This window comes from Sus scrofa, chromosome 8 (genome assembly GCF_000003025.6).
Source record: "Sus scrofa isolate TJ Tabasco breed Duroc chromosome 8, Sscrofa11.1, whole genome shotgun sequence".
NCBI classification, from domain to species: domain Eukaryota; kingdom Metazoa; phylum Chordata; class Mammalia; order Artiodactyla; family Suidae; genus Sus; species Sus scrofa.
The window spans coordinates 20,359,392-20,385,179 of record NC_010450.4 but is presented as its reverse complement, the minus strand read 5'-3'; the positions used below and the strand labels follow the sequence as shown (position 1 = coordinate 20,385,179).

The 25,788-nt window shown below is 42.4% G+C and overlaps 1 protein-coding gene across 1 annotated transcript in view; it reads right to left on the bottom strand.

Moving 5' to 3' along the window:
- Positions 15,256-25,788, bottom strand: part of TBC1D19 (TBC1 domain family member 19) — a 115,142-nt gene continuing 104,609 nt past the window's right edge. Inside the window, 3 exon segments of the mRNA XM_013978566.2 lie at positions 15,256-16,406; positions 17,477-17,547; positions 22,806-22,921. Of these exon segments, the coding sequence (XP_013834020.2) occupies positions 16,332-16,406; positions 17,477-17,547; positions 22,806-22,921 (262 nt within the window). The 3' untranslated portion in view covers positions 15,256-16,331.

Sequence of the window (25,788 nt, the reverse complement as noted above, 5' to 3'; positions counted from 1 at the left end):
AATATGTACGTAGAGAACAATGTAACCTGCAATATAGAGTCCGAAGTGCTGTCCCTTAACAGAAAGAAAATACTCAAATCATTTTGATTAGTTTTGTTAACTTTGCCTAATCCTTAACTACATCTACAAAAAGCCCAAATCAAGCCTCACATGATCTGTTCTTCCTCTCTCTCTTAAAAAGAGAGAGAAAAAAAAAGGAAGCATCATTGCATGAAGTTGTTTTACTTTTAAGGAAAGTTTTAATCTAATCTTTGAAACTATTTTGATGAAAGTCAGCATGAGGAAATCTATTTATGCTGAAAAAAATTTCCTATCTCCACCACTCAAAGGCCAAACTGAACTCTTAAATGTTAATTAAAAATGACTGGGGAGTTCCCATTGTGGCTCAGGGGTAATGAACTAGTCTCCATGAGGATGCAGGTTTGATCCCTGGCCTTGCTCAGTGGGTTAAGGATCTGGCATTGCTGTGAGTTGTGGTATAGGTTGCAGATGCTGCTTGGATCCTGCGTTGCTGTGGCTCTGGCGTAGGCCAGCAGCTACAGCTCTGATTCGACCCCTAGCCTGGGAACCTCCATATGACAAAGGTGTGGCTGTAAAAAGGAAAAAAAAAAAGGTATTAATGGGGAGTTTCTGCTGTGGCACAGTGAGTCAGGGACCCGGTGTTGCCACAGCTGTGGCGTAGTTCAAAGCTGCAGCTTGGATTTGATCCCTGGCCAGGGAACTTTCATTTACTGTGGGTGCAGAAAGTAAAAAAATATATATAAACGTTACCTGTGTAGCCATTTCCTGTCTTGCAGATTTTCACTCTAAGGACAGAAGATCTTATTCTGTGATTCCCTATCTGAAAGAATGGAGTGGGAAAGAAAAACTATTATAAGTTCATGACCTCCTGGGCAAGAGGTATTATTTCCCCATCTTAGAGCTGAGGGGTCCGATTTGCAAGGTCACATGACTAGGAAGATGCAGAGCTGAAGTTCAGAACCTGGCAATCTGATTGGAAAGCCCCACGTTGTGACCCAACCCCTCCACATCTGAACTATCAGCCTGATTTCAAGCGGCTGAGCAATGATGAGCAGTGGTTCTCAAACTCGAGCCTGTGCCAGAATCACCAGAAGGGCTGTTGAGGCAGATTGCTGGCTCTGGTCACTCGAGAATGGGACTCAGCTTGTCTGTGGGACGGGGCTGAGAGGGTGCATTTCTAACGAATTCCCAGCTGATGTTGACACTGCTCCTTAGTGACCACACCGAGGACCAGGACCGGTGGGTGAGAGCAGGACCTTAACTCTGGGGCTTTTCAAGGTCTGGGTCTTAGTGCCCGGAACTCCTCTGCTTTATGGGATGTTTAAGGCAGTCAGAGGGTCCAGTGGCCAGGCTGAAACTTCCAGCCCCCTGGATGGCCAGTCTCCACACCCCGGGCTGTTTCTGGAGACTCCCCTGCAGCCTTGGTTAATGAGCTACCCTCCCCCAGCGGAGGTTCCACTGGGCCAATGACTCACTTATGAACCAGGAAATATCTTCATTTGTTTCCACCCTCAAATGACTACATTTAAATAGTGCCCCCAGGGGGGATGTTATTAGGCTTGGGGAAGTGAAGAGAGGAAACAACATCTCCTGAGACTGGTCATGGGAGACCAGAGGCGGGTCCCAGAGACTGGGTCCCAGAGGCTGGGTCCCCCAGGGTGGGTAACCGGCCACTTAGTCGCTGGGACAAAAGCCTTGGGAGGTTGTTGGAGCCCCTTCCCTGTGGAAGGAAGCCTTCTCTTGGGTGACCCCGAGGAACAACGGGATTGTTTATTCCGACAGTAAAGATGAGAAAGCTGCTCAGCCTTGGAGTTACATGAACTCTTGTAGGTTTCAGAGTGGCTTTCTTTAATCCTTAGAAACGGGCAGGAAATAAACAGAGACTCAAGAATCTAGGAAGGAAAAAAGGTGTTACTGCAACGGGGGAACAGGTTGTGTTCTGATCACTAGTTTTATCTTAAATGCCTTGTAAATAGTGCTTAGAAAAATGGCAGTGAACAAGCCCCAAACTGGGGCTCAGCGGGATAAGGACCTGACACTGTCTCTGTGAGGATGCAGGGGTGATCCCTGGCCTCACTCAGTGGCTTAAGGATCCGATGTGCCAAAAGCTTTGGTGTAGGTCGCAGATGCAGCTCGGATGGGGCTTTGCTATGGCTGCGGTGTAGGCTGGTAGCTGCAGCTCCAATTTGACCCCTGGCCTGGGAACGTCCATATGCTGCAGGTGCAGCTGTAAACAACAAAACAAAATTGCACACATGTGTGCACAGAGACACACACGCTTGAAAATACCAGTAGAATTCCCTACTGGGCTGCCTTTGCACCAGATGTCCTAAGGTTTCAGCTTTTCCCTTCCCTTCTTGTTTTCTTTCTGCCAATCCTAGAGAAAAAGGAATTGGTTTGCTCTGTTGCACGAGTTCATTGTTGGCCCACTGGAATTTTGGGGAGGTGTCCGGCCGTCTTAGAAACAGGGCCATTTAAGGCCTTCAGGGGGCTTCCTCCAGAGGGAAGCCTTCACCTCACAAGCATCCCCACTCTGCTGGAGGCCAGAGGATTTGAGTCAAAACTCTGGGCCCTCCGATGAACCCAACCCAGGCCAGTCTGGGCCTCGTACGCAGCACATCCCACACAACCTGCTGAGGACAGCGGCTTGGGTCTTGCCAAGGGAGAAAAATACGTAAATCATAAGCCGGAGCGAGCACGGTGCATGTCAGGTCCTGCCAAGCCACAGCCCTCAGACCGAATCTCGCCTGTCATGAAGGGAGCCAGGCTGCAGAGCAAATCGAGTTCCATCACGCTGCGGCCCCGAGGCGCTCACCCCGGGGGCCCCCACTCTCCAGGCTTGCGTTCCTACTTTGTGGCCTGAGCTTTTGCAGTTTTGACGTAAAGCCCAAGGAAGCGCATAAGGGCAGAGCAAGTGCCTCAGGGACTGCTGAGGAGCCTAGACACGAGCCAGGCAGAGTGAGAGGACACCCTAGGGACAGAAAAGGTAAACAGCCCGTGAAGGCACAGGCAGCCAGAAAGGAGCGGCCTGTGCTTGCAGGAGCTCTGCCCCGCGGCCGGCCGTGGTGCTGTGGCCTGAGGCCAGCCCGGAGCAGCCACCTGTCCAGCACAGGTGTGAAGCCAGCTGGAAGGCCCTGGAAGAGCTGCAGCAGCCTCCCCCCCACCCCACCCCTTCTCCCAGAGTTCCTCCCTTTATCTCACTCAGAGATAAGCGGGGAGGCTGAGTCTTAGATAAGCTGGCCTCGATCCTGTGCTGTTTGTGTTACTGCTGTAGAAAATCCCAGGTAGGGTCATTTTCCTGCAGAAGCTCCTGGGACCAGCAGCACCTGTCTTCTGGGAATTTGTGGAAAATGCAGAATCTCAGGCCCAACCTCAGATCCACTACATCAACATCTGTCACTTCAGACACTCTCCGGTGACTCCCAGGGACATTAGGGACTACAAGGCATTGCTCAAAGCACTGGCTTCCAAACTTCACTGTACCTTTGGGGAGTTTCAAAATATACTGATGTGTGAGTTGCGTGCCAAGAGATTCTGATGGACTTGGTAAGAATTGTGGCCTGAGTATCTGGGTTTTTAATGAGCATCCAAGGTGATTCTAACATGCAGTGAAAATTTGAGAAGCACTGCATAAAGTACCTTCAGATTTTTCCCCTAGAGCAGTGGTTCTCGAATTTTAAAGGCAGGGGAATCACCAGGGCAGCTTGTGCACATTCAGATTCTCATTCAGTAGTCCTGAAACAAGGGAGATTCTGCAGTTCTTTTATTTTTTGTCTTTTTTGGGCCACACCTGCAGCATATGGAGGGTCCCAGGCTGGGGGTCCAATCGGAGCTGTAGCCGCCAGCCTTGGCCACAGCAACAACATGTCTGAGCCGCATCTGCCACCTACACCACAGCTCGCAGCAATGCCAGATCCTTAACCCACTAATCGAGGCCAGGGATTGAACCTGCGTCCTCATGGATACCAGTCAGATTTGTGTCCACTGAGCCATGACGGGAACTCCAGATTCTGTGGTTCTAAAGAGTTCCCCAGTGATGCCAATGCTGCGGGCCCAAGGGCCTTACTTTGAAACACAGGAGTTGACCGTCAGAAAGAAAGGCAGTGAACTAAACACGGGGAAAGTCCAGCTGTGCAACCTCTGGAGCTGAGCAGCGGGTAGTGTGGGAGAAAGACCTCAGGATTCAGGGTTAAGTTCCAGTCCTCCTCCAACAAGCTGCGGAAGCTTGAAAAAATTACATAATTTTCTGATCATCGGTTTTGTTACCTGAAAAATGGAGAAATGAGGTGATCTGTTATCCTAGGGCTTCCTGCAGAAGAAAACCAAAACAAGGAAACAGAACAGATACTAAACACTGTATTTCAAGGAAAATTTCTTCCTTTCTTTCCTTCCTTCTTTCTTTTTCTTTCTTTCTTGCTTGCTTGCTTTCCCTCTCTCTCCCTCTCTTTCTTTCTTTGTCTTTTTGCCTTTTTTAGGGCTGCTCCTGTGGCATATGGAGGTTCCCAGGCTAGGGGTCGAATTGGAGCTGTAGCCGCTGGCCTACACCAGAGCCACAGCAATGCAGGATCCAAGCCGCATATGCAACCTACCCCACAGCTCACGGCAATGCCAGATCCTTAACCCACTGAGCGAGGTCAGGGATCAAACCTGCAATCTCATGGTTCCTAGTCAGATTCGTTAACTACTGAGCCACAACAGGAACTATCTCAAGGAAAATTTCTGGAAATGAAAAAAAAAAAAAAAGTTTTGGGAGTTCCTGTCATGGTTCAGCAGTAACAAATCTGACTAGGATCCATGAGGATGTGGGTTCGATCCCTGGCCTCGCTCATTGGGTTAAGTGCCCAGCATTGCCATGAACTGTGGTGTAGGTCACAGATGCGTCTCAGTCTGGTGTGGCTGTGGCTGTGGTGTAGGCTGGCAATTGTAGCTCTGATTGGACCCCTAGCCTGGGAACCTCCATGTGCTGCGGGTGCGGCCCTAAAAAGACAAAAAAAAGAGGAGGGGATATTGTGAAAACACTTGTTTTCCACAGTGGTGACCACTCCCTCTGTCTCCAGCACAGGAGTTGCTGACACGCATGGTCCCTACAAAGCACAGGTTCGGGAACTCTGCCCGGGCGGCCCCTGCAGCAGCCTCCCGCGCATGGAAGAGGTGTCTGGGGGTCTCTTAGAGAAGAGTCCTGGGGGTCATATGCTGGACGGTGTCCTCACACAGTCCTCGAACATATTGATAAGAGAGGGCGGAAGGCCGCCGAGCCTGCTCTCCGGATGAGGCCCCCTGACCTTGTCCCGAGGCTGAAGTCCTGGGTTGGCCTTCGGTCTAGGAGACTTCCCGTCCCCCTGTCCAGTGCCCTCTCGGAACATCTGGGGGCTGATAACACCAGCAAGGGCAGACCTCTGTCAGCGCTGGGGCCCTGGAGGCCTGTCCACGGACCGCAATCTTTCTTCCTGCACATTTATTCCTGTCTTTGCATTTTCTTTAGGCTCTCGTGTGAGGTGTTTGATCATCAGCCACGTTTCTCCTCCAGGAAGAGGAGGAAGCCCATCGACACAAAGAAGAATGTGCGCTTTGTTGAGGGTGAGGCACACCATCCTTGGAAGGTGACAGAGGGCAAGGGAGAAGCCTGGCTATTTTGTCTTACAGAGTCTTAACTCAGATGTTCTCACCCTCATTCATTCATTCATTCATCCTCTCACTCACACACACACACACACACACACACACACACACACACACGATCTCTCTCAGGGGGTTAGTCTATCACTGTACATGGATGCCAATTATGTTGCATATTAGAGATATGTTACTTTCTTTCTTCTCTCTCTCTTTTTTTTTTTTTTTTCTTTAGGGCCACACCTAAAGTTCCCAGGCTAGCGGTCTAATCAGAGCCTATAGCACAGCCACAGCAACATGGGACCTGAGCTGCATCTGTGACCCACACCATAGCTCACAGCAACGCTGGATCCTTAACCCATGGAGTGAGGCCAGGGATCAAACCTACATCCGCAGGGATACTAGTTGGATTTGTTACCGCTGAGCCACGATGGGAACTCCCTGCTGCTTTCCATTTCATGAAAACTTTGCAGGGACTCCAATTTTAAAGGAACGATCCTTTTGTCTGAGTAACGAACATAACCTCTCCCAAGCCATGAATAAACTGAAACACAAAGAGGCAAAAGCCCAGAGAGGGAGAGGAGAACCAAATTCATTGAATTGGGGGAAAAAAAAAACCCAAACCCCAAAACCAAAACAAACTAAGTCATCCAACTAGTGCAGTGCCAGTGCAGAGATAGCCATAAGCCCCGCTGTCTGAAGAAGCAGCTGACTAAAATTAGACCACACCAACCCCAGGCTGCCTGAGGGAGTTGCCCCATCACAGAAAAATGGTCTGGACCACAGCAACCACCTCTGAGAGGACTCCCTGTTTATTCCACTCTCCATCAGAACTCCCAGTCACCCGCTACTTAACCTCAACTTTCTTGCCTTACTCGGACCTAATTCCCATCCACCCTTCATTCCTCTCCCTAGTAAATTCCTCCCCCTGTCTCTTGGAATTCCCAATTCCAATGTGAGATCAATGAACTCTTGTATTTTTTTTTTTTTTTTTTTTGTCTTTTGTTGTTGTTGTTGCTATCTCTTGGGCCACTTCCGAGGCATATGGAGGTTCCCAGGCTAGGGGTTGAGTCGGAGCTGTAGCCACCGGCCTACGCCAGAGCCACAGCAACGCGGGATCCGAACCGCGTCTGCGACCTACACCACAGCTCACGGCAACGCCGGATCCTTAACCCACTGAGCAAGGGCAGGGACCGAACCCGCGACCTCATGGTTCCTAGTCGGATTCGTTAACCACTGCGCCACGACGGGAACTCCATACTCTTGTATTTTTTAACCTCTTCTCTGAAAACTGTATCCCCCTCTTCACTAAAAGCAGGCTGCATCCCGGGGACTCGGTTTCTATGCAGCCCTGGATTATTTCCTTTCTCTCAAAGCCAAAGTGCTCCAGCACCAGCCTGCGTCCCCAACGCCGGTTTGCGTTTTAGTCCCCAATTTCCTCTTGCAAACCCCTCTGCTCCATTGAGGCTCACACCATTTGAATAGACCACTCTTCCTTCTCCACGCTATGGTCACTAGTAGCCTCTGGTCTTTCTTCCTCCTTCTCGGTAAAACTAACTCGCAATTCAGTTTTCTTATCTCTGCCTCTGTCATCCGTCTTGCCTCTTTCAACACGTAGGCTGATGACTGACCCATCCAATACCATGGACTCCTGGTTTCTTGATTTCCTCCTAGTTTCAGCGCTGTTTCCGTCTACTCTACCTCAGCTGTCCACCCTGCCTTAGATCAAGCACGTCAACCAAAACAGCACGCCCTCCAAAATTTCAAATGCAAACACCTCCTTCTGGCTACAAATAGTACCCTTCCAAACTACTTGCTGAAGCACCCTATTTGCAAATGTGCTTTTACGGTTTGGTCATGACCCTCAATCTACCCACCTCTCTTTATCCATATCTATCATCACCGCCCCCCCATTTGTCTCTTCTAGTTTATATTCCATGATCCATCGTGAGTTTCTTCCTTGCAACCCTTAACTTCCTTGCCCTACTGAGTGAAGTGTGGAGGTCCAATAAATAGCACCCTTCTTCCTAGTTGTGTTCTGAGCACGTGAGAGGTAACATTGAAATCTAAGCAAATGAAAGCAGATGAAGATGATGTATCATCTTTCTTACTGATAAAGTTAATCTCGGGGAATGTTTTGCAGCAAGGGCAGGATTTTCCAAGCTGTGTCTCAGACTTAGGCACTCCGTGGTGAACTGAACAACGGCAGCCACCTCCTCACCCCACTTTTTCCCATCCCATGGGATCCAGACCTGGGACATGGGGGAAGAGTGCAGGACAGACGTTTGTTCTGGGAGGCGGGGTCCCCAAAGAAAGGTGTGAGAAAGGGGTTGGCTTTCCTTACAGGCCACTCATTGCTCCCAACTTCAGCACTAACAGAATTCCCTCCTCGCCACGGAAGGAGGGGGTGAGGAGCGTTACACCAGTGACCTCCCCCCACGTGGAAAGAAACATCAGGACTTGGCCATACACCACCCCTTCACTCTTTCTCCATTACACTTGCTTTAGAAAAAAGCCTAACTTTCTGGGGTCTTTTCCCTCCCAGCACCAGAGCAGCAGAAGGTAGTCTTCAAAATACTTTTACAAATTTCATCTTACTTGAGTAGTATAAAAACCACACTAGGAGTTCCCGTTGTGGCACATGGAAATGAATCCGACTAGGAACCATGAGGTTGCGGGTTCGATCCCTGGCCTCGCTCAGTGGGTTAAGGATCCGGTGTTGCCGTGAGCTGTGGTGTAGGCTGGCAGCTGTAGCTCCAATTAGACCCCTAGCCTGGGAACCTCCGTATGCCTTGGGTGCGGCCCTAAAAAGACCGAAAAAACCAAAAACTAAACCAAAACAAAAAACACCCCACTAGAGGAACAGGGCAGGTAGAATCACCTATTTTATAGGCAAAGAGCACTAAAGCAATGTGAAATTTCTGTCATAGGCTACAGTTAATACAGTAAACCAAATTTATCTGAGAGGAGGTGGGTTAGTTTCTTGTTGTTGCGGTAATAAATAACTATACACTTAGTGACTTAAAACAACACAAAGTGATTATGTTACAGTTCTGAAGGTCAGAAGTCCTAAAATCAAGGTGTCGATAGGGCTGAGGTCCTTCCAGAGGCTCTGGGGGAAAGCCATTTCCCTGCTTCTTCCAGCGATACAGCCCACCTGCATTCTTAGCTCATGGCCTCTTTCTCCATTTTCTTTTCTTTTCTTTTCTTTTTTTTTTTTTTTTGTCTTTTTGTCTTTTCTAGGGCTGCTCCCACGGCATATGGAGGTTCCCAGGCTAGGGGTCTAATTGGAGCTGTAGCCGCCGGCCTACGCCAGAGCCACAGCAACGCAGGATCCAAGCCACATCTGCGGCCTACACCACAGCTCATGGCAACGTGGGATCCTTAACCCACTGAGTGAGGCCAGGGATCGAACCAAAACCTCATCGTTCCTAGTCAGATTGTTAACCACTGAGCCACGACGCGAACTCCTTTCATTTTCCAAACCAATAGCATTGCATCATCAGTCCGCTCTCTGACTCTGATACTCCTGCTTGCCTCCCTCTTTCCTTTACAGAGACCACGTCATTGTACTGGGTGCACTTGACGATCCATCTCAAATTCCTTAATTTCCTCACATGAGCAAAGTGCCTTTTGTCATGTAAGGTAGCACGGTCACAGGATTCTGGGACTGGAACCTGAAAATCTTTAAGGGACCAATATCCTTCCCACGATAGGAGGGATGGCACCATTACTTTGAAAAGAGGTGTTAGTACTCTAGTCCCATAAGAAGTAATGTCTCTTCTGAATAAGCAAAATACAAATATGTATAAACATTGAGTGCCCAGAATAGTACATTGTTCAGAATAAGCATTTAATGTTTGTTGAGTAAATATATGCACAAGACATATCTAAGAAAAAAAAATTTTTTTTTGGTCATTTTAGGGCCGCAGCTGTGGCACATGGAGGTTCCCAGGCTAGGGGTCAATCGGAACTACAGCTGCTGGCCTACGCCACAGCCACAGCAACGCTGGATCCGAGCTGCATCTTTGACCTACACCACAGCTCATGGAAGCACCAGATCCTTAACCCACTGAGCGAGGCCAGGGATGGAACCCACATCCTCATGGACACTAGTCAGGTTTGTTAACCACTGAGCCACAACGGGAATGCCAGAAAAACGTTTTAAAGAATAGCTGACGTAATAGAAAAAAAAATCACCTAATTAACCTAATAAAGACACTGATAATGCCTGAGGCCAACTGCTTAAGAATAATCTGAAGAAGTCATTTGGCTCATCGGCAACATAAAACTTGGCAAAGTTATCTTCACCGTGTATGGACATGTCTCCCCACCTCATTCTGAACCTGTTTGCTTTCCTCCCACTGTTTTATACCTAAATTGGCCAAAGTAGTAAACTGACATATATATTTAAAATATTTGTTGCACTTAGTCAAGAAAGACGTGCATTTAATTTAAAATTAGGTGAGTTGCAGCACTTCTATATTCTATTGCAGGTTCCAATCAATGAAAAAAGGAAGAAAAAGAAATAAAAGGCGTACGAATTTGAAAAAAATGTAAAAGTGGCTTTATTTAGAGATGGCATGTATGTAGAAAATCCTAGGGCAGCTATAAAAAGAGATACTAGAAGTAGTAAGCTTAGCAGGATCTCAGGATACAAGATCAATATAAAAAAGCAATTGTATTTTTATGTATTAACAAACCATTGGAAATTGAAACAAAAAATGCTGTTTACAATAGCATAGGAAGTGAAATAATTAGGGATGATTTTAACAGAATATGTTCAAAAACTCTACATGGAGAACTACAAAATACTGCTGAGTGAAATTAAATGGGACCTAAGGAACACGAAGATACAGTCCACAGTCACAGACTGGTAGACTCAACATTGTTAAGACAGCAATTGTCCGCACACTTCCCTATAGATTTAATGCTATGTCAATAAAAATAAAAATTCCATCAGCTTTTTTTTTTTTTTGGTACAAATGGAAAAGCTGATTTTAAGAGTTATTTAGAAATGCAAAGAACTTAAAATAGCCAAAACAGTTGTGAGACAGGTGAATGAAATTAGAGAACTTATACCACTTGATTTCAAGGTTTACCCTAAAACTACAAAGATCGAGACAGTGTGGTACAGGAATAAGTACAGACATAAATCCATGGAAGAGAATAGAGAGTCCAAAAATAAGCCCACAAATAGATGATCAATTGATTTTATACTGAGGGGCTCACGTAAAAGGGAAAGGATAGTTTTTTTTTTTTTTTTTTTTTAGCAAACGCTAAAAAAAACAATTGTATATCCATATGGAAACTGTGACCCCCCAACACAATTTGTGCCACACACAAGAATTAGCTAACAAAACAAAAAGGTCTAAATGTAAAAGCTAAAACTATAAAGTTTCTAGAAACGAACGTAGGAAAAAACATTTTGTGACCTTGAGTTATACAGATTTCTTACATATGAGGCAAAAAACTATGAACCATAAAAAACTGATTCGACAAAATTAAAACTTCTGCTTTTTAAAAGATAGCTAAGAAAATTAAGAGACAAGCCACAAACTGAGAGAAAATTTTACAAACCAGAAGTGTAACCAGAATAAATAATTCTCACGCCATCAAGTAACTGATTAAAATGAGCAAAAGATTTGGACACGTTACAAAAGAATATGTATAAATAGCATATAAACATAAAAAAGATTCTCAACATCATTAGTAATTAGGGAAATGCAAATTAAAACCACCTATGTGTGACTAACACAATGATACTAAGAGTTGGTGAGGATTTGGAGCCACTGGAACTCTCGTTCACTGCTAGTGGAAATGTAAAATCGTAGAGCTACTTCAGAGAAGAGTTTAGAGTTTTTGTAGAAAGTTAAATTTGTGTTTACATATGACTCAGCGAGGCCACTCCTAGGCATTTACCCCAAAGAAATGAAGCTATTCCATATGAGGGCTTGCACACAAATGTTTATAGTAGCTGTAACCATAAGACACCGGACATGACAACAACACGGATGCCCATTAACAATGACTGGTAAAGAAATGATGAAACACTGTCAAGTAATAAAAACAAAATGGAAAACTAATCACACAACAACATGGATGAATCTCCAAACATCATGCTGAGCAAAAGAAGTCAGACATAAAAGAGAACGTACGTATGATTCCATTTCCATGAAACTCTAGAAAAGACTGATTTAATGTTTAGGGACAGAGCAGATCAATGGTTGTTTGGGGTGAATGTATTTAAGATCAAAAGGAAGGAGCATAAAGAGAGTTGTTTCAGGTGATGGTTGCCGTGGAGGTGATGTGGATTATACATTTGTCAAACTTTATAGAACTGTATAATTAAAACGCACACACTTTTTTTTACATAAATTATATCCTAATAAAGTTGATTTAAATGAAAACACTTGACAGAGCTAAGCATTTCCATTTTTTTTCGCTCAAAATATTCTTCTTTTTTGAACTTCCACAGGCAGCTTCATCAATCAACGTCGTAGGTAAAACAGCTGGGTAACACTGAAAAAGCAAGTTATTACCCTGAACTGAGCAATTTTCCTCATCAGTAAAATGAGTGAGTTAGAGTAGACGATTTCATTTGCTCTTTTAATAAGCATTTACAAAAGCCCACTACAGGACAAGCACTACGCCAGGTTCTAGAGATATAAAGGCGAAAAAGAAACCATTTTTTAAATTTTTTGGTCCTTAAGGAATCAGTCTAGTGGAAGAGAAGGACAAGTTAAGATATGATTATGATATTGCTTATGTATATTTAGGGTACAAGGAGAATTCATAGGAGAAGCAGTCTTCCCTGATGATGCAAAACCTGAGTTGGGTTTTGAGGTACAAGTAAGAGTTGGGTAAAGAGAGATGAGAAGGCACCCCGAATGGAGGGCACTGTATGGGTAAAGGGCCAAAAGAGAGAGAGACAGGCTTGTGTGTTTATGGTACTGCAGGGAGCTTAGTGGGTCTGGGACATGGAATTCATCCTTGTAAGGTCATGATGTGTCTTGACTGAAAAAAAAGACTTCTCTAGTTTAACCAGCGTGTAGATAGGGGTCTTGTACCAAATAGCTGTGTTGTAGAGGATCACCTAAAAGGTAAAATAACTATACTTTCCATTAGCATCCTTTCTGCTGCAAAGGGAATCTTGGCTCACGTAACAAAACAGTCCAGGGCGAGACTGGTGGAGCAGGACGGGGGGATTAACAAGGTCACCGGAGCAGCTTCACACGCTTTCCATTCCTAGGCTGCAGCAGCTCCAGGCCCTATAGCCTCTCTTTTTCATACCCAGCTTCCCTGCAAATTAAATCAAAGCCTCTTCATCGAGTCTCATTGATTTTGCACAGCCTTGGATGCTACACGGATCCTGAAAATCCCTGTGGCCAGAAGGATGGTCCAGAACGGTGGCTTGGCTGGGACTCAGGAGGTGGGGGTCAGCCTCATCCGAGACACATGGGGCAGGGGTGGGGATGGGGGGAGGTCTCCGAATGAACAGGAGCACCTTCGTAGAGGAAGGGAGACTAGAGATACCGAGGAGGAACCAAGTTTTAAGAAAAACAGATTCTAACATAGTTTAGAACAAGTCAGGGGCTACAAACTCACAGGGACAAATTTTTTCTTTCATCTTCATTCATTCATTTCTTCTTTCATTCCTGGGATAGTCAGTGAAAACTGACGTCAGAATAAAGTGACGTGAGAGACGAAATACACATACAAAAACCCGTCACTCAAGATTCTAAGCACCGTATTGGAAAATGAGCAGTTTTATGAGAACAGAGAGAAGCATGGAATTAATTCTAATTTTTCGGCTCCAGGGCATATACACAATAGAGGCGAGTTTTTTAGTGGGGCCTTGAAAAATGGAGAGATAAAGTACACAGCCACGGCTGGCTGAGCAGCAGCATGGAATCCGGGGAGGCTGAAGGACAGGAATAACTGATGAGTGAGGGAGCACAGAAATGCAGAGATGGAGCCATGGCAAATCCCCCCTGCTCTGCTACAGAGCCTGGACTTTCTCCTTTAAGCAGTACGGTATTGTTTAATTTTCAAGTATGTAAGTGATAGACTTGACCTGTACTTAAAGAGCTGTAGGAACAGACAGACACTTCCTGAGACAAGGAAGGAGCTAAGTAGAAGGGAAGAACGCTAAGCTGTGAGGTTGGAGGGCTGAGGGAGTTCAAGCCTAGCAGTCTTTTTCCTATGAAATTGGCAGAGCCAGTATGCGGTGAAGGTAAGGGGGTGCCATGCAGTTAAGACAGGCTGGAAATTTCAATTAGCCACAAGCCTGCACTACCAAAACATTCTGATCAAAGGGACTGTTCAATAAACTCTTCCGTCATATACGCCCATGCATATTATATTAATGGGTGAACTGAAATCCAGAAGAGCCAAATATGATTTGCCCATTAGGCCATTTCACCATCCGTGAGAAGGCCTCAGGAGGAATAATTACGTAATGGTCACCGGTCACCCGGATCCTTGTGATCCGGGGCAGAGCCTGTGCGAGGCTGCTGGGAGGCGTGGCGGTGGAGAAGGCTGGAGGAAGGCGGCTGGAGGAGTGCAGTTGGAGACGGAGGGGGCAAGGCAGCCGGACCTCCTCCACGCATCTTGCGAGCAAGCAGCCAAGAGCAGCACGTGGCTGAGAGGGGTTTGTGACGGCAGCAGAGTGTCTGGCAGCCCACCACGCGTGGCTCTGGGACTCAGATGCACCCACGCCAGATGAGAGGATCTGCTCTGCAATGTCCAGTCATTTTTTAGGGATATAAACTCTCCAATCATCAAATAAAGTCATATAAATGCTAACGAGGTTGGGCATTCTTCAAATACTATCTTCTACCACTTGACATTAAGAAGTCATATTTAAAGTTAATTACTGACAACCTCTTCACAGTCGCTTGGTGCTTTGTAGCCTTAAAAAAAAAAATCACTCTCAAATATATTTTCTCATTTGGTCTTGCTCAACCCTGTAAGGTAAACAGAGCAAATGCAAGAATCTTCTGCTGCCTGTCCTCTCCCCCCACCTCCCTCACCCAAATTACAGATAAGAGGGATTTAATATCTAGGGACTTAAAATTAAGAAAAGAACTCTCCAATCGAATGTTTTCCCTACGAGACTAATACACTGCTGCTTTTAAAAGGGCTTATGAACATTCCCCTAGAGAAAAAAGCCAAAGATGGATGGATTTGCACATATTTGACCTCAGTCTTTGAAAACTGTCTCTTCCTAACAGGGAAGCGAGGACGAAACAGTCGCAGGTGTGTGCTCATCCCCGTGATGAATGTGCATCTTGACGCACAGAATGGCAGAGCACATGATTACAACAATATCCCTTCAAAAGCAACAAATTGGAGTTTATTAAGAAATCAATCACTGAATAAATGATTATTTAGTCCTCAGTAAGTCAACAAGTACCTGATGAATAAAGGCATTCATATAGCTTTTCAAATTCATAACTAGTAGTTATATCAAATTCCATCATACTAGAAGTCTTGTTACACATGTCCTAAAATATATTTTCCAAAATAAAATACATGGGAAATACATTTGGATAAAACACTTCAGTTTTAGGCATTCAGTAAGACCATCAATCTATTGATTCAGAGTGTTTTTTTTGTTTTTTTTTTTTGAATGATCAGCATCTTGAATTTGGGTCTAAAATGGAAAGAGAATGATTTTTGGACTTTCTTTTTCTGACATTCCATCATTCCATATTACAAAAATGTTAGGTCTTTAAGAAGTAATACAAAATAAGATCCTTCACTTATAATAAGGACCAAAATAAGACTGATGCCTTGTGTAATATCTTAGGTGTTGGAATGAATAACTGTATGGTACCTACTTCTGGTCTCTCTAAGCTGCTCTGCCCTAGAAGTAATCTGTTCAACCTAGCTTCAGTAAAAGTGGATATGCTTTTGATTTTTCATTCCCTTCAGCGACTCTTTGAGTGTCCTCTTTGTGTGCTTTCAAAGTGAGAGAATCTGGCAACAGACCTCAGCAGCGTCAAGTCTTCCAACCACGAGTTGGAAGGTTGAGAAGTTTGAAGGGATCAGTCCGTAATTTTCTTTTTTTCCGAAAGTGATGAATAAAACACTGTCAGGTGGAGACTGTTGCATTTGACCTTCCTTAATAGAGACCTTTAAGGGAGAAATAAAGTGGAGAGGGATCTAGACGATCTCCATGAGAGAAAAGTTAAAAAACAACTAAAGTACATTTGAATTCCTACTTAAAAGTATTATCTTCTTCAAGTCTTCCCATGACCTACCCCACCCCTGGCTCTGAGTGGAGAACCAGACAAAACGATTCATTATCTAGAGATACATTTACAAACTGACTTAGGAGAATGTCCCAGAGGCTACATTACCTCTTCAAGTTCATTACAGTATCTTTAGCTCTTATTGCATACATTGTCACATGCCTTTCACAAGCCAGGGTGATCTATATAGTATGCTCAATTTGGCAGAAGTTATGTCTGTTGCTTCTGTCTTGAAAATCAGCAGCATGCAGTGCAATACGTGGTGTGCACAGAGTTACTGTTTCAAAAAGTGAAAAACTACTGAAGTTTGACTGAGGAAGGAACATGATCTTTATTGGCTTATATGCAAAGTTTAATTTTGGTTTTATGCAGAGTTTGCATAGTTCATGATTACTTTCTAATGAAAACTAGATGTATTGTCAGTGACCTTGAAGAAGATCAGGTGACAGTAGCAAACAGGAAAATCTGAAGAAGAGGCATAACTTTTAAAGTAGAAAGGTCAGCAAGAACTGCCTGAAACAAAACAAAACAAAACAAAACAAAAAAAAAAAGAAAAAAAAGGAATTATTAGTATCGGTATTCTGATCAGCAAAGTGACGCCTATGAAATAAGGCACAGAAACACTATTACAATGTAGTTCTGACATCAACACACTCTAAATGCCTCAGATTTGTTCCAGATCTCTGTTTGGAAGCTACAACCTTCCTTCTCTTTTTTGAACATCTTAATGTTAGATCATGTGCAAAACACTCAAAAGTGCAGTAGAAAATAACCTGGACTTTAGCCTTGAGCCTTTTTCAAATATACAAGGTAGCATGAGTTTATAAGAGGTCTAACGTTTCAACTTGCTTCTATAAATAAGTGTACATTATGAATCCTAGTCCCGTTATACTGGTGTAAGGAGTAACTGACTTTAGGAAATCATTTTGAGATGGAACTAATATCTATTCAGTTGCAAGATGCATAAACATCCTCCTCTCTTTAAATAAAGAACACAGGTAGCTATTTTAAGGATAAAATTTACATTTCTATGAGCTATAACAAAGAGTAACATTGTAAATAAACCACTGTTTAAGTGAACCATGTTTCAGGTATAAGCTATATATACTACCGAAAAAAATCAGCTTTAAATAATCAACTCATAACGAAAAATAACCAAAAAGCCCATGGATCCCAGGTATCTTTACTAAATCATTCAAACACATGCTCTTTAATTCTTTCAACTGGCTTGGCTTTGTTCTATGAGTGTAACACATGGATGTGAACAATGATAAGAACATGCAACATAAGCCCCAATAGTTTCTACTAAAATGATGAGGTACCTGTTTCCCATCACGGGTAGGGGGGTTTCCTATCTATTATCATCTTGTTTATGACTCCTTCCCAAGCAACACTGTTTCCACGTAGTTGAGGAATTCTGAATACCTACTATTACTTAGCTCAAAACGTACAAGTTTTACCTAAGTAAAAAAAAAATTAGGCTCCAAGTAATGTGTACAAGTATGCATCTGAGACTAAAGTGCCCAAGCCTGGCAACCTCTCAGGACCTATTTCCAGCCCATCTGAGTGAAACTTATCCTTACTTCAGCTGCAGCCAGTGATGTCACCTCCATCAGGTTCACTGCTCGGAAAGCAAACACAGCAGCTGCCAGGACTGGAAAAGAATGCACACTATTTCAACTGCTGGCCTACTCATCAGCCTGACAAATTTACCGCTATGCCCACAACCCACTATGAGAGCTCAGAACTGCTGATGAAAACTGCATTCCGAATTAAGGTCTGGCAAGGAATGGGAATTGTCTTCCATGGAGAACAGTGCCTGTGGCACAGTTTAGGGAAAAAAGGGAAGTTCAGTGGTCTTAAAAGTCATTTTATGAATCATTTCTTTTGTACCTACAACTTCAATTATGACAGTTTTAAAATGGCAGGAAGATCTAACCACTGTCGTAAATTTATTTATTTATTTGTTTGTTTTGTTTTGTCTTTTTTAGGGCCGCTCCCATGGCATATGGAGGTTCCCAGGCTAGGGGTCTAATCGGAGCTGTAGCTGCCGGCCTACACCAGAGCCACAGCAACATCAGATCCAAGCCTCGTCTTCGACCTATACCACAGCTCATGGCAACGCCGGATCCTTAACCCACTGAGCGAGGCCAGGGATCAAACCCACAACCCCATGGTTCCTAGTTGGATCCCTTAACCATTGAGCCATGACAGAAACTCCCATAAATTTATTTTGATGTAGGTGTTTCTTACTGATGCAATGGAGAGGCTTCTGAAAAGTTATATGTGGACTGAATTTTTAAATATATCAAATGATGTTTCAAATAGATCAAAGAGATATCCTAATAAAATTTTGGCAATAAAGTCTTTCTTAAAAATATTTTTATACCATTTTGTTACATTTATATTTTTATACTCAGCATTGACTTTCTTAGAGTGTCATAAACGGATATGTCTGTGGGGCGGGCTCCTGTGGGTTGATCTGGATATTTACATTAATGTTGCCTACGGGAAAAAGAAGTTGAAACTTTGAAGGAAAAAAAGCCCAACAAACAAATCAAACTATTATGGAACATCTTAAAGGTCAATAATATATATTAAGCAGAAAATATTTGGATTTTTGTTTGCATTAATTGCATGCATATGAAAAGAGAGTAATGCTCACATTCGTCCCCCCCCTTTTTTTTTTGTCTCTTTAGGGCTGCATCTGAGGCATACAGAGGTTCCCAGACTAGGGGTCGAATTGCAGCTGTAGTCGCTGGCCTACACCACAGCCACAGCAATGCAGGATCCGAGCCATGTTTGAGACCTACACCACAGCTTACGGAAACACTGGATCCTTAACCCACTGAGCAAGGCCAGGGACCGAACCTGCGTCCTCATGGATACTAGTCAGATTTGTTCCCACTGAGCCACGACGGAAACTCTGTGTTACGTCTTATTATATAATCCACCATAAAGCTCATGGAAGAGAATGAGTCACCATGAACAATTTAAGAGGTTTAGGAAACGCTGACAAGGAGACGGTACTGTACGGAGAGGATGCTTGACTCCTCCCCCTTTTTTCATTACCAGTGGGGGCAGTTCATTCCCTACCTCTCAAGTCCTTGAAGTTTAGGTAATACATGGTGAGGAATTTTAAAATTATTTGGAAGACTATTCCTACATACATTGCATAGCTAATGCAAATACATTTTAAATACATTTTTACTATGGGAATAACGATAACAGCAGTTATTTCTCATACCAACTCTATGAGTTAAGTACCATTTTACTAACATGGAAACTGAGGCACTGGGAGCTTGGATGACATAGAGTCACACAGGTAGAAAATAGTAGAGTGAATACTCAACTCTGGCTCTAGAAGCCAAGCATTTAAACAGTAAGTGATGACATTCCTGAGACTGAAGGTAAGTAAGCACGATGACTCATTCCTGCCACGGTAATCTGTGTGCTTTCCTAAGAACTGTCTTCTCTTCTGTCCTGAGAGATGGCCTGAAGGATGACACCCTGGTGGTCCTGGGCTCTGACCCACCTAGCAGGTGGCTGTGCCTATGGAGTAGAAGTCAGGATCCAGGCCTCTTAATTGCCCCAGATAGAGGCAGAGTGGAACCAGTGACTGGGGAGCAAAGGCATTTTTTGACAGGACAGCAGACTGTGGACAGTTTGGCAAAAAAGCATTAAAACTAGTTAGGAAAATGCTGGGGGAAAAAGATGGTAAGGGTAAAATAATTTGAAAAGTCAAATCAACTGGGATTATTTAATATGTAACAAGGGATAGAAGAGATCTGGGGCAAAGAATTTATCCTTTAATTGAAATGGAGAAAAACTTAAGTACTTTAACATCCCTGAGCTTCCATTTTCACAAGAATATCAAAGAAAGCCATTTCTGTGGGCCAGCAACTTCTGTATCGTTTTCTCATATCTGGAATCATATATGACAATGGAGACATTTTAGAAGCAAGGGGTGTGGTCCCTCTTTCCTTTTTTGTGTGTAATTTCACTGAGCTGGTGAAAGCTGGACAGGATGGTCAAATTTTCTGCTGTAGCAGGAAAGAGTTCTACACGGTGGGAAATAGTTTTTCCAAAGGTAGATAAGAGGGAGAATAAAAGCGCAGTTCACTAATTAACTTCAGCATCCACAACGCTTATGTGCTCATAACCTTTATTTATCTTGGTGTCACATCACAGAAGTTCCTTTCCTTTTGCTCATGTTTGGTTTGCCCAGCCCTTCCGCAGAGCAGGTTTCTTTGCCAAGGAGAAAAGGTCTACGCTTTGGGATATTTTCAACTAAAAGCATGCTTCATATGAAAAAAAGAAACTCACATATTTACATCTGGTCCTTTAGACTGTTCTCATTACTTTAAGCAACTCTGTCGTGAACATTAAGATACCTGTGCTTTAAACTGTTCTTCAAAAGGCCCTAGTTAATTTGCAATCAAAACCAGTCAGTATTTACTAAAACATTTCTAAAGACTATGTAAATTGACGTGGGCAAAAAAGGTGGTCCCCAATATTCAGACCAAAACATGTATAAAATAATCAAAACGAATTCACCTACGTCTGTATGCAATTACCTACCCTGTGGCTCTTTATCTGAATTCCATGGTAGGAACTGCCTCAGTCTAATTCCATTTCTAGATATTCTATATCTCTTCTCTTTGGATTTTTTTTTTTTTAAACACTCAGAGAAAGGGAATGGATGTAATGGTGTGGCTGCATTTCTACCTACACATCAATCACGTTTTTATTAACGTATTAAGGTCACAGCAGAGTGCCTAGCTTAGAGCAAATGCAGCATTCAACATTCGTTTATTTCTTTTACGTTAGTTTGCTGACAGGTGATAAGCGACAGGATGGGAGAATTTAAATTGGAAGAGGCCTTGAAGGTCTTCCAATTCAACATTTCTTTCATATAGAAAACCTCTTAACCCTGCAGGTAACAGTTAAAAAGCTCATTCTACTTTCGGAAAATCATAATTATCAGAAGGCACTTGGTTACACTGAACCCGTTTCTTTAATATGCTCTGTATATCTTTTTGAAATGATACAAAAAGGTACATACAATAGCCTTCAAATTTATGACCTACCCAGAAGAGCTACTTGGTAGAAAATCTGAAGTCCTTTTACCTGAGAAATGGTAGCAAAAAACCAAGACTACTTAACCCGGAAAATAGAAGACGTTGGGGAAAGGGGGTGGGTGAGAGAGTAGAAAAAACACCATGGTGACCCTGGCTTAGTGGTGGTACATTTTAACAAGTTATATGATCTAGACACAAGACGGGCTACTTCATAAGACAGGGATTACCTACCACCGAATGTTCAGAGGATGAGAACTGCCTGTCGGAAATATTTAAAAGAAGTTATACCTGATGACCTGTGGGCTTCCTTCCATCTCTAGATTGTATCTATCACTGCCACGCAGCCCAAAGAGGTGATGGCAGACCATTTTCCCCTAACTCACATTTGCCTGGACTTTAAAAACAATTGAGATAGAAATTATTCTATTACTCTACAATTATTGAGCTAGAAATACTAGGAGCTGTTAAAAACACCAGTAAATAGTATCTCTGAATGTACCAGGGACAACATTTACCTTCATGGCACTTTATTATTACTCTAATGTCCTTTTCAAAATGCCACATAATTATTCTAGACCTCTTGACATTCAAAAATATGTTGACATGGTACCTAGAAAATCTTTTGCAAGAAAAGAGTCTTTGATTAAGCATTACTTCCAAATGGCCCACAGACGTGCCTTCACAATGCAATCACTGGGTAAAGAACCAAAGACTGAAACGTGTTAGATACTTTGTTCAATATCACACAACTGGAGATGGTTGGAAGCAGCACTCTGCCAAATTCTCTGCTCTCGGTCCCTGTGATAACCCTGTAATACTTATCTCAATTTCCTGATAGTTTCAATGCTGAAAAATAACTGCATCTATTTTACAAAGGAGAAGCAAAATAACTGAATAAGAAATCTGTGCCCTATGTGTTACCATACAGTTGCCCTCTGTTATATCTGTTATAAAAACTGCTTAGGGAGAGATGGATTTTGTGGCTGCCTGAAAAAAGGATGAATTCCTTTTGGCTTAAGAGAATATCTCAATGGGCAAACTTAGCCACCAGGGCAGGAGTCAGAGACTGTTAGCAAGAAAAAAAAAAAAAAAAAAAAAAGTTCTGAATTCAGTATAAACTGAAGTCCAGAAGAGATGAGATGTCAACTCTGCAGGGAAGTTCAGTCTCAGCTTGGATTTAGGTAGCAGGTGAGAAGGGGCCTGGAATAGAACACTAAGAGGAGTCCAGGGAAGAATGGATGTCTGCCTACACTCTGCTGCACAACTCACGGGAGCTGATACCATAAGCCTGGCTGGACTAAGAATAGGGGAGGGGAAATAGACTTTCCTGGAAACCACCAAGACAGACTAGGGTTAAACTGGTGACATATCTGGATCATAGAACCTCAGGGCCTGTCTTTGTTTTTGGTTTTTTTTTTTTTTTTTTTTTTTTTTTTAGGGCTGTACCCAGGGCATATGGAAATTCACAGGCTAGGAGTCAAATTGGAGCTATAGCTGCTGGCTTATGCCACAGCCACAGCAACGTGGGATCTAAGCCACATCTGCGACCTACACCATAGTTCACGGCAATGTCAGATCCTTAACCCACTGAATGAGGCCAGGAATTGAACCCACCTCCTCATGGAGACTAGTTGGATTCATTACTGCTGAGCCACAATGGGAACTCCTGAGGGCCTGTCTTCTAAATCAGATAAATTTAATAAATGTTCATGAGTTAGAAATGACAGACAACTGTATACTCAAATTCCAAATACAGATGGTGAATGTTAGAAAGGAAAGGGCCTTTACTATAGAAACAGCATGTGTTTTACAAACAAGCACTTACTCTTACCAGCAAGAATTTCCAGAGAGTTGTATCCTAGGATTCTATCCCACAAAAGCAAGAGTTGATCTGTAGCTAAGTATCCAGAGAAAGCTCGAACCATCCATTTAAATGATATGCGAAGTCTGTATATGGAGAAAGAAAGAAATTTTACCAATGGAATTTCTTCTCATCAAAAAGCAATATCAGGAGTTCCCCTTGTGGCTCAGCAGTAATGACCCCAACTAGTATCCATGGGGAGGTGGGTTCAATTCCTGGCCTCGCTCAGTGGGTTAAGGATCTGGCGTTGCCATGAGCTGTGGTGTAGGTCACAGATGTTGCTTGGATCTGGTGTTGCTGTGGCTGCGGCATATGCCAGTGACTACAGCTCCGATGTGACCCCTTGCCTGGGAACCCACATATGCTGTTGGTGTGGCCCTAAAAAAAAAAAAAAAAATTCCATGAAAAGGACTCTCACGTTTCAGAAATTCTCAATATTAGATAACTACTGTAATATAACAAAGTAGATGAGGCAGTAGTACTGATAAGTCGAGCTTTTTTGGTTAGTTTCAGTATATCTGTTTATAGATGCCAAAAAATTTTGGCCAACGGACATTTTAAATTTGAAGAATTCATTAGCTTTTAAAGCTAAATTATTAACTTTAATTAGTTTTATTTTACTGGATCTCTCAGAGTGTCGTCTTAGAACAGCACCACCACACATGATGCCTCCCTGCTCCCTAATATATAGAGCACAGAACCAGTTTCTTATAAATAAAGTTTATTGAGGTATAACTTATGTACAGTAGAATTTGCTCTTATTAATGCACAACTCTGAATTTTATTAAGAACCAAATGGAATTTTAGAACTGAAAAATATAAAAACAACAAAAACAATAAAAAAGAAAGCAATATTTACTGGATGGATCAAATAGCAAAATGGAAATAATCAATGAGAGAACCAGTGAATTTAAGTATAAATCAATAGAAATGTCCACTCTGAACTATAAAGAGGACTGAAAAAATGAACAGAGCTTCAGGAGCCGGTGGGATAAGACCAAAAGTTTTAATATTTGTGTCATCAGAATCCTAGAAGAAAAGGAGAATGAGTGCAGTGCAGAAAAAATATTTGAAGAACTAATGGTTGAAAACTTCCTAAATTTGGCAAAAGAAATAAGCCTCAAATTCAAGACACTTAGAAAACCCCAAACAGGGTAAATCCAAGAAATCCATGTCCAGATACATTATGATCAAAGTGCTGAGAACTAAAGACAAAGATTTTGATAGCAGCCAGAGAAAAACAAGACTTGATATTATTTCTTTCTAAAATTTTTGGTAGAATTTGCCTGTGAAGCCCTCCAGGCCTGGAGTTTATTTGGAAGTAGAATGTGATTAATTAAAGATGTACATTATAAACTGTAGGGCACTGTCATAAACTGAATGTTTGTGTTCCCACTCCCACCCCTAAATTCATATGTTGAAACTACCCCTCAATGTGATGGTATTAGGAAAGAGGTATGGGCTTTATAAATTGATTGGGATTAGATAAAGTTATGAAGGGGGGTCCTTATGTGATTAGTGCCTTCATAAGGGTCATGAGAGAGCTTGTTTTTCCTCTCTGCTCTCCGTCATGTGAGGATACAATGAGAAGTCAGCAGTCTTCAAGCTAGAAGCTCTCACTGGAACTTGACAATATTAGCAATCTGATCTTAGACAGTTGTTCTCTTTATAGTAATTTGTTAATAGCAGACTGAACTAAGACGGATACCTATCAAAAGATATATCATGGCTCGGTAGAAATGAATCTGACTAGCATCCATGAGGACACAGGTTTGATCCCTGGCCTTGCTCAGTGGGTTAAGGATCCAGTATTGCTGTGACCTGTGGTGCAGGTTGCAGATGCAGCTTGGATCTGGAGTTGCTGTGGCTGTGGCGTGGGCCAGCGGCTACAGTTCCAATTCAACCCCTAGCCTGGGAACCTCCATATGACACAGGTGTGGCCCTAAAAAAAAAAAAAAAAAAAAAAAAAAAAGATATTTTTAAAAGATAAATAAACAATAATCTAATACTGGAGACAAAATGGAATAAAAAATATTCAATTCAAAAGTAGGCAGAAAAAGTGGAAAAAAGAATAAAGAGCACATACAACAAACAAAAAAGTCTATCAAGATAGTAAATAATATCAATTGATACTATTTTAATCCAATAATATCAATTACATTAAATGCGAATGGAATAAACACACCAATTAAAAGACAAACTGCTACACTGGAAGACTCAACTATACTTTTGACAAGAAAGCCACCTGAATAGTAAAGACATTGATAATCAATATATTAAAAGTAAGAGGACAGAAAAGAATACACTCGACAAGTTGTAATAAAAAGAAAGCTGGAATGGTTATATCAGACCTAGTAGATTTATTACTAGAAAAGACATTATATAATGATAAAAACAGAGGTTCAACTAACATGAAGTAAAAAATATATATACAGCATTGAAGAAATAAACAGATAAATTAACAGGTATAATTAGAGACTAACATTTCATTTCAATAATCAATAGAAAAAGGACATAGAAAATTCACAAGTGTATAGAAGTCTTGAACATTATCAACAAATTTGATTTCATTACCACTTATGGGACATTTTGCTCCACACTAACAGAATATGAATTCATGTGTACATGGAAGATTCTCCAAGATAGATCATATACTGGGTCATAAAACAAATTGTAACACATGCAAAAAAACTAAAACCTTACGAAGCATGTTGTAGAGCTGTAACAGAATTAAAACAGAAATCAATAACAGAAAGATATAGTATCTTTCCAAATATTTGGAAATTAAAAAAGCACTTTAATATAATTAATTGTCAAAGAGGAAGTCACAAGGGAAATTAAGAAATATTTTGAATTGAATGAAATGAAAACATATCAAAATTTGTTGAGTGGAGGTAAAGCAGTTCTTAGACTACAACTTATAAGGCTATCGCTTATATTAGAAAAGAAGAAA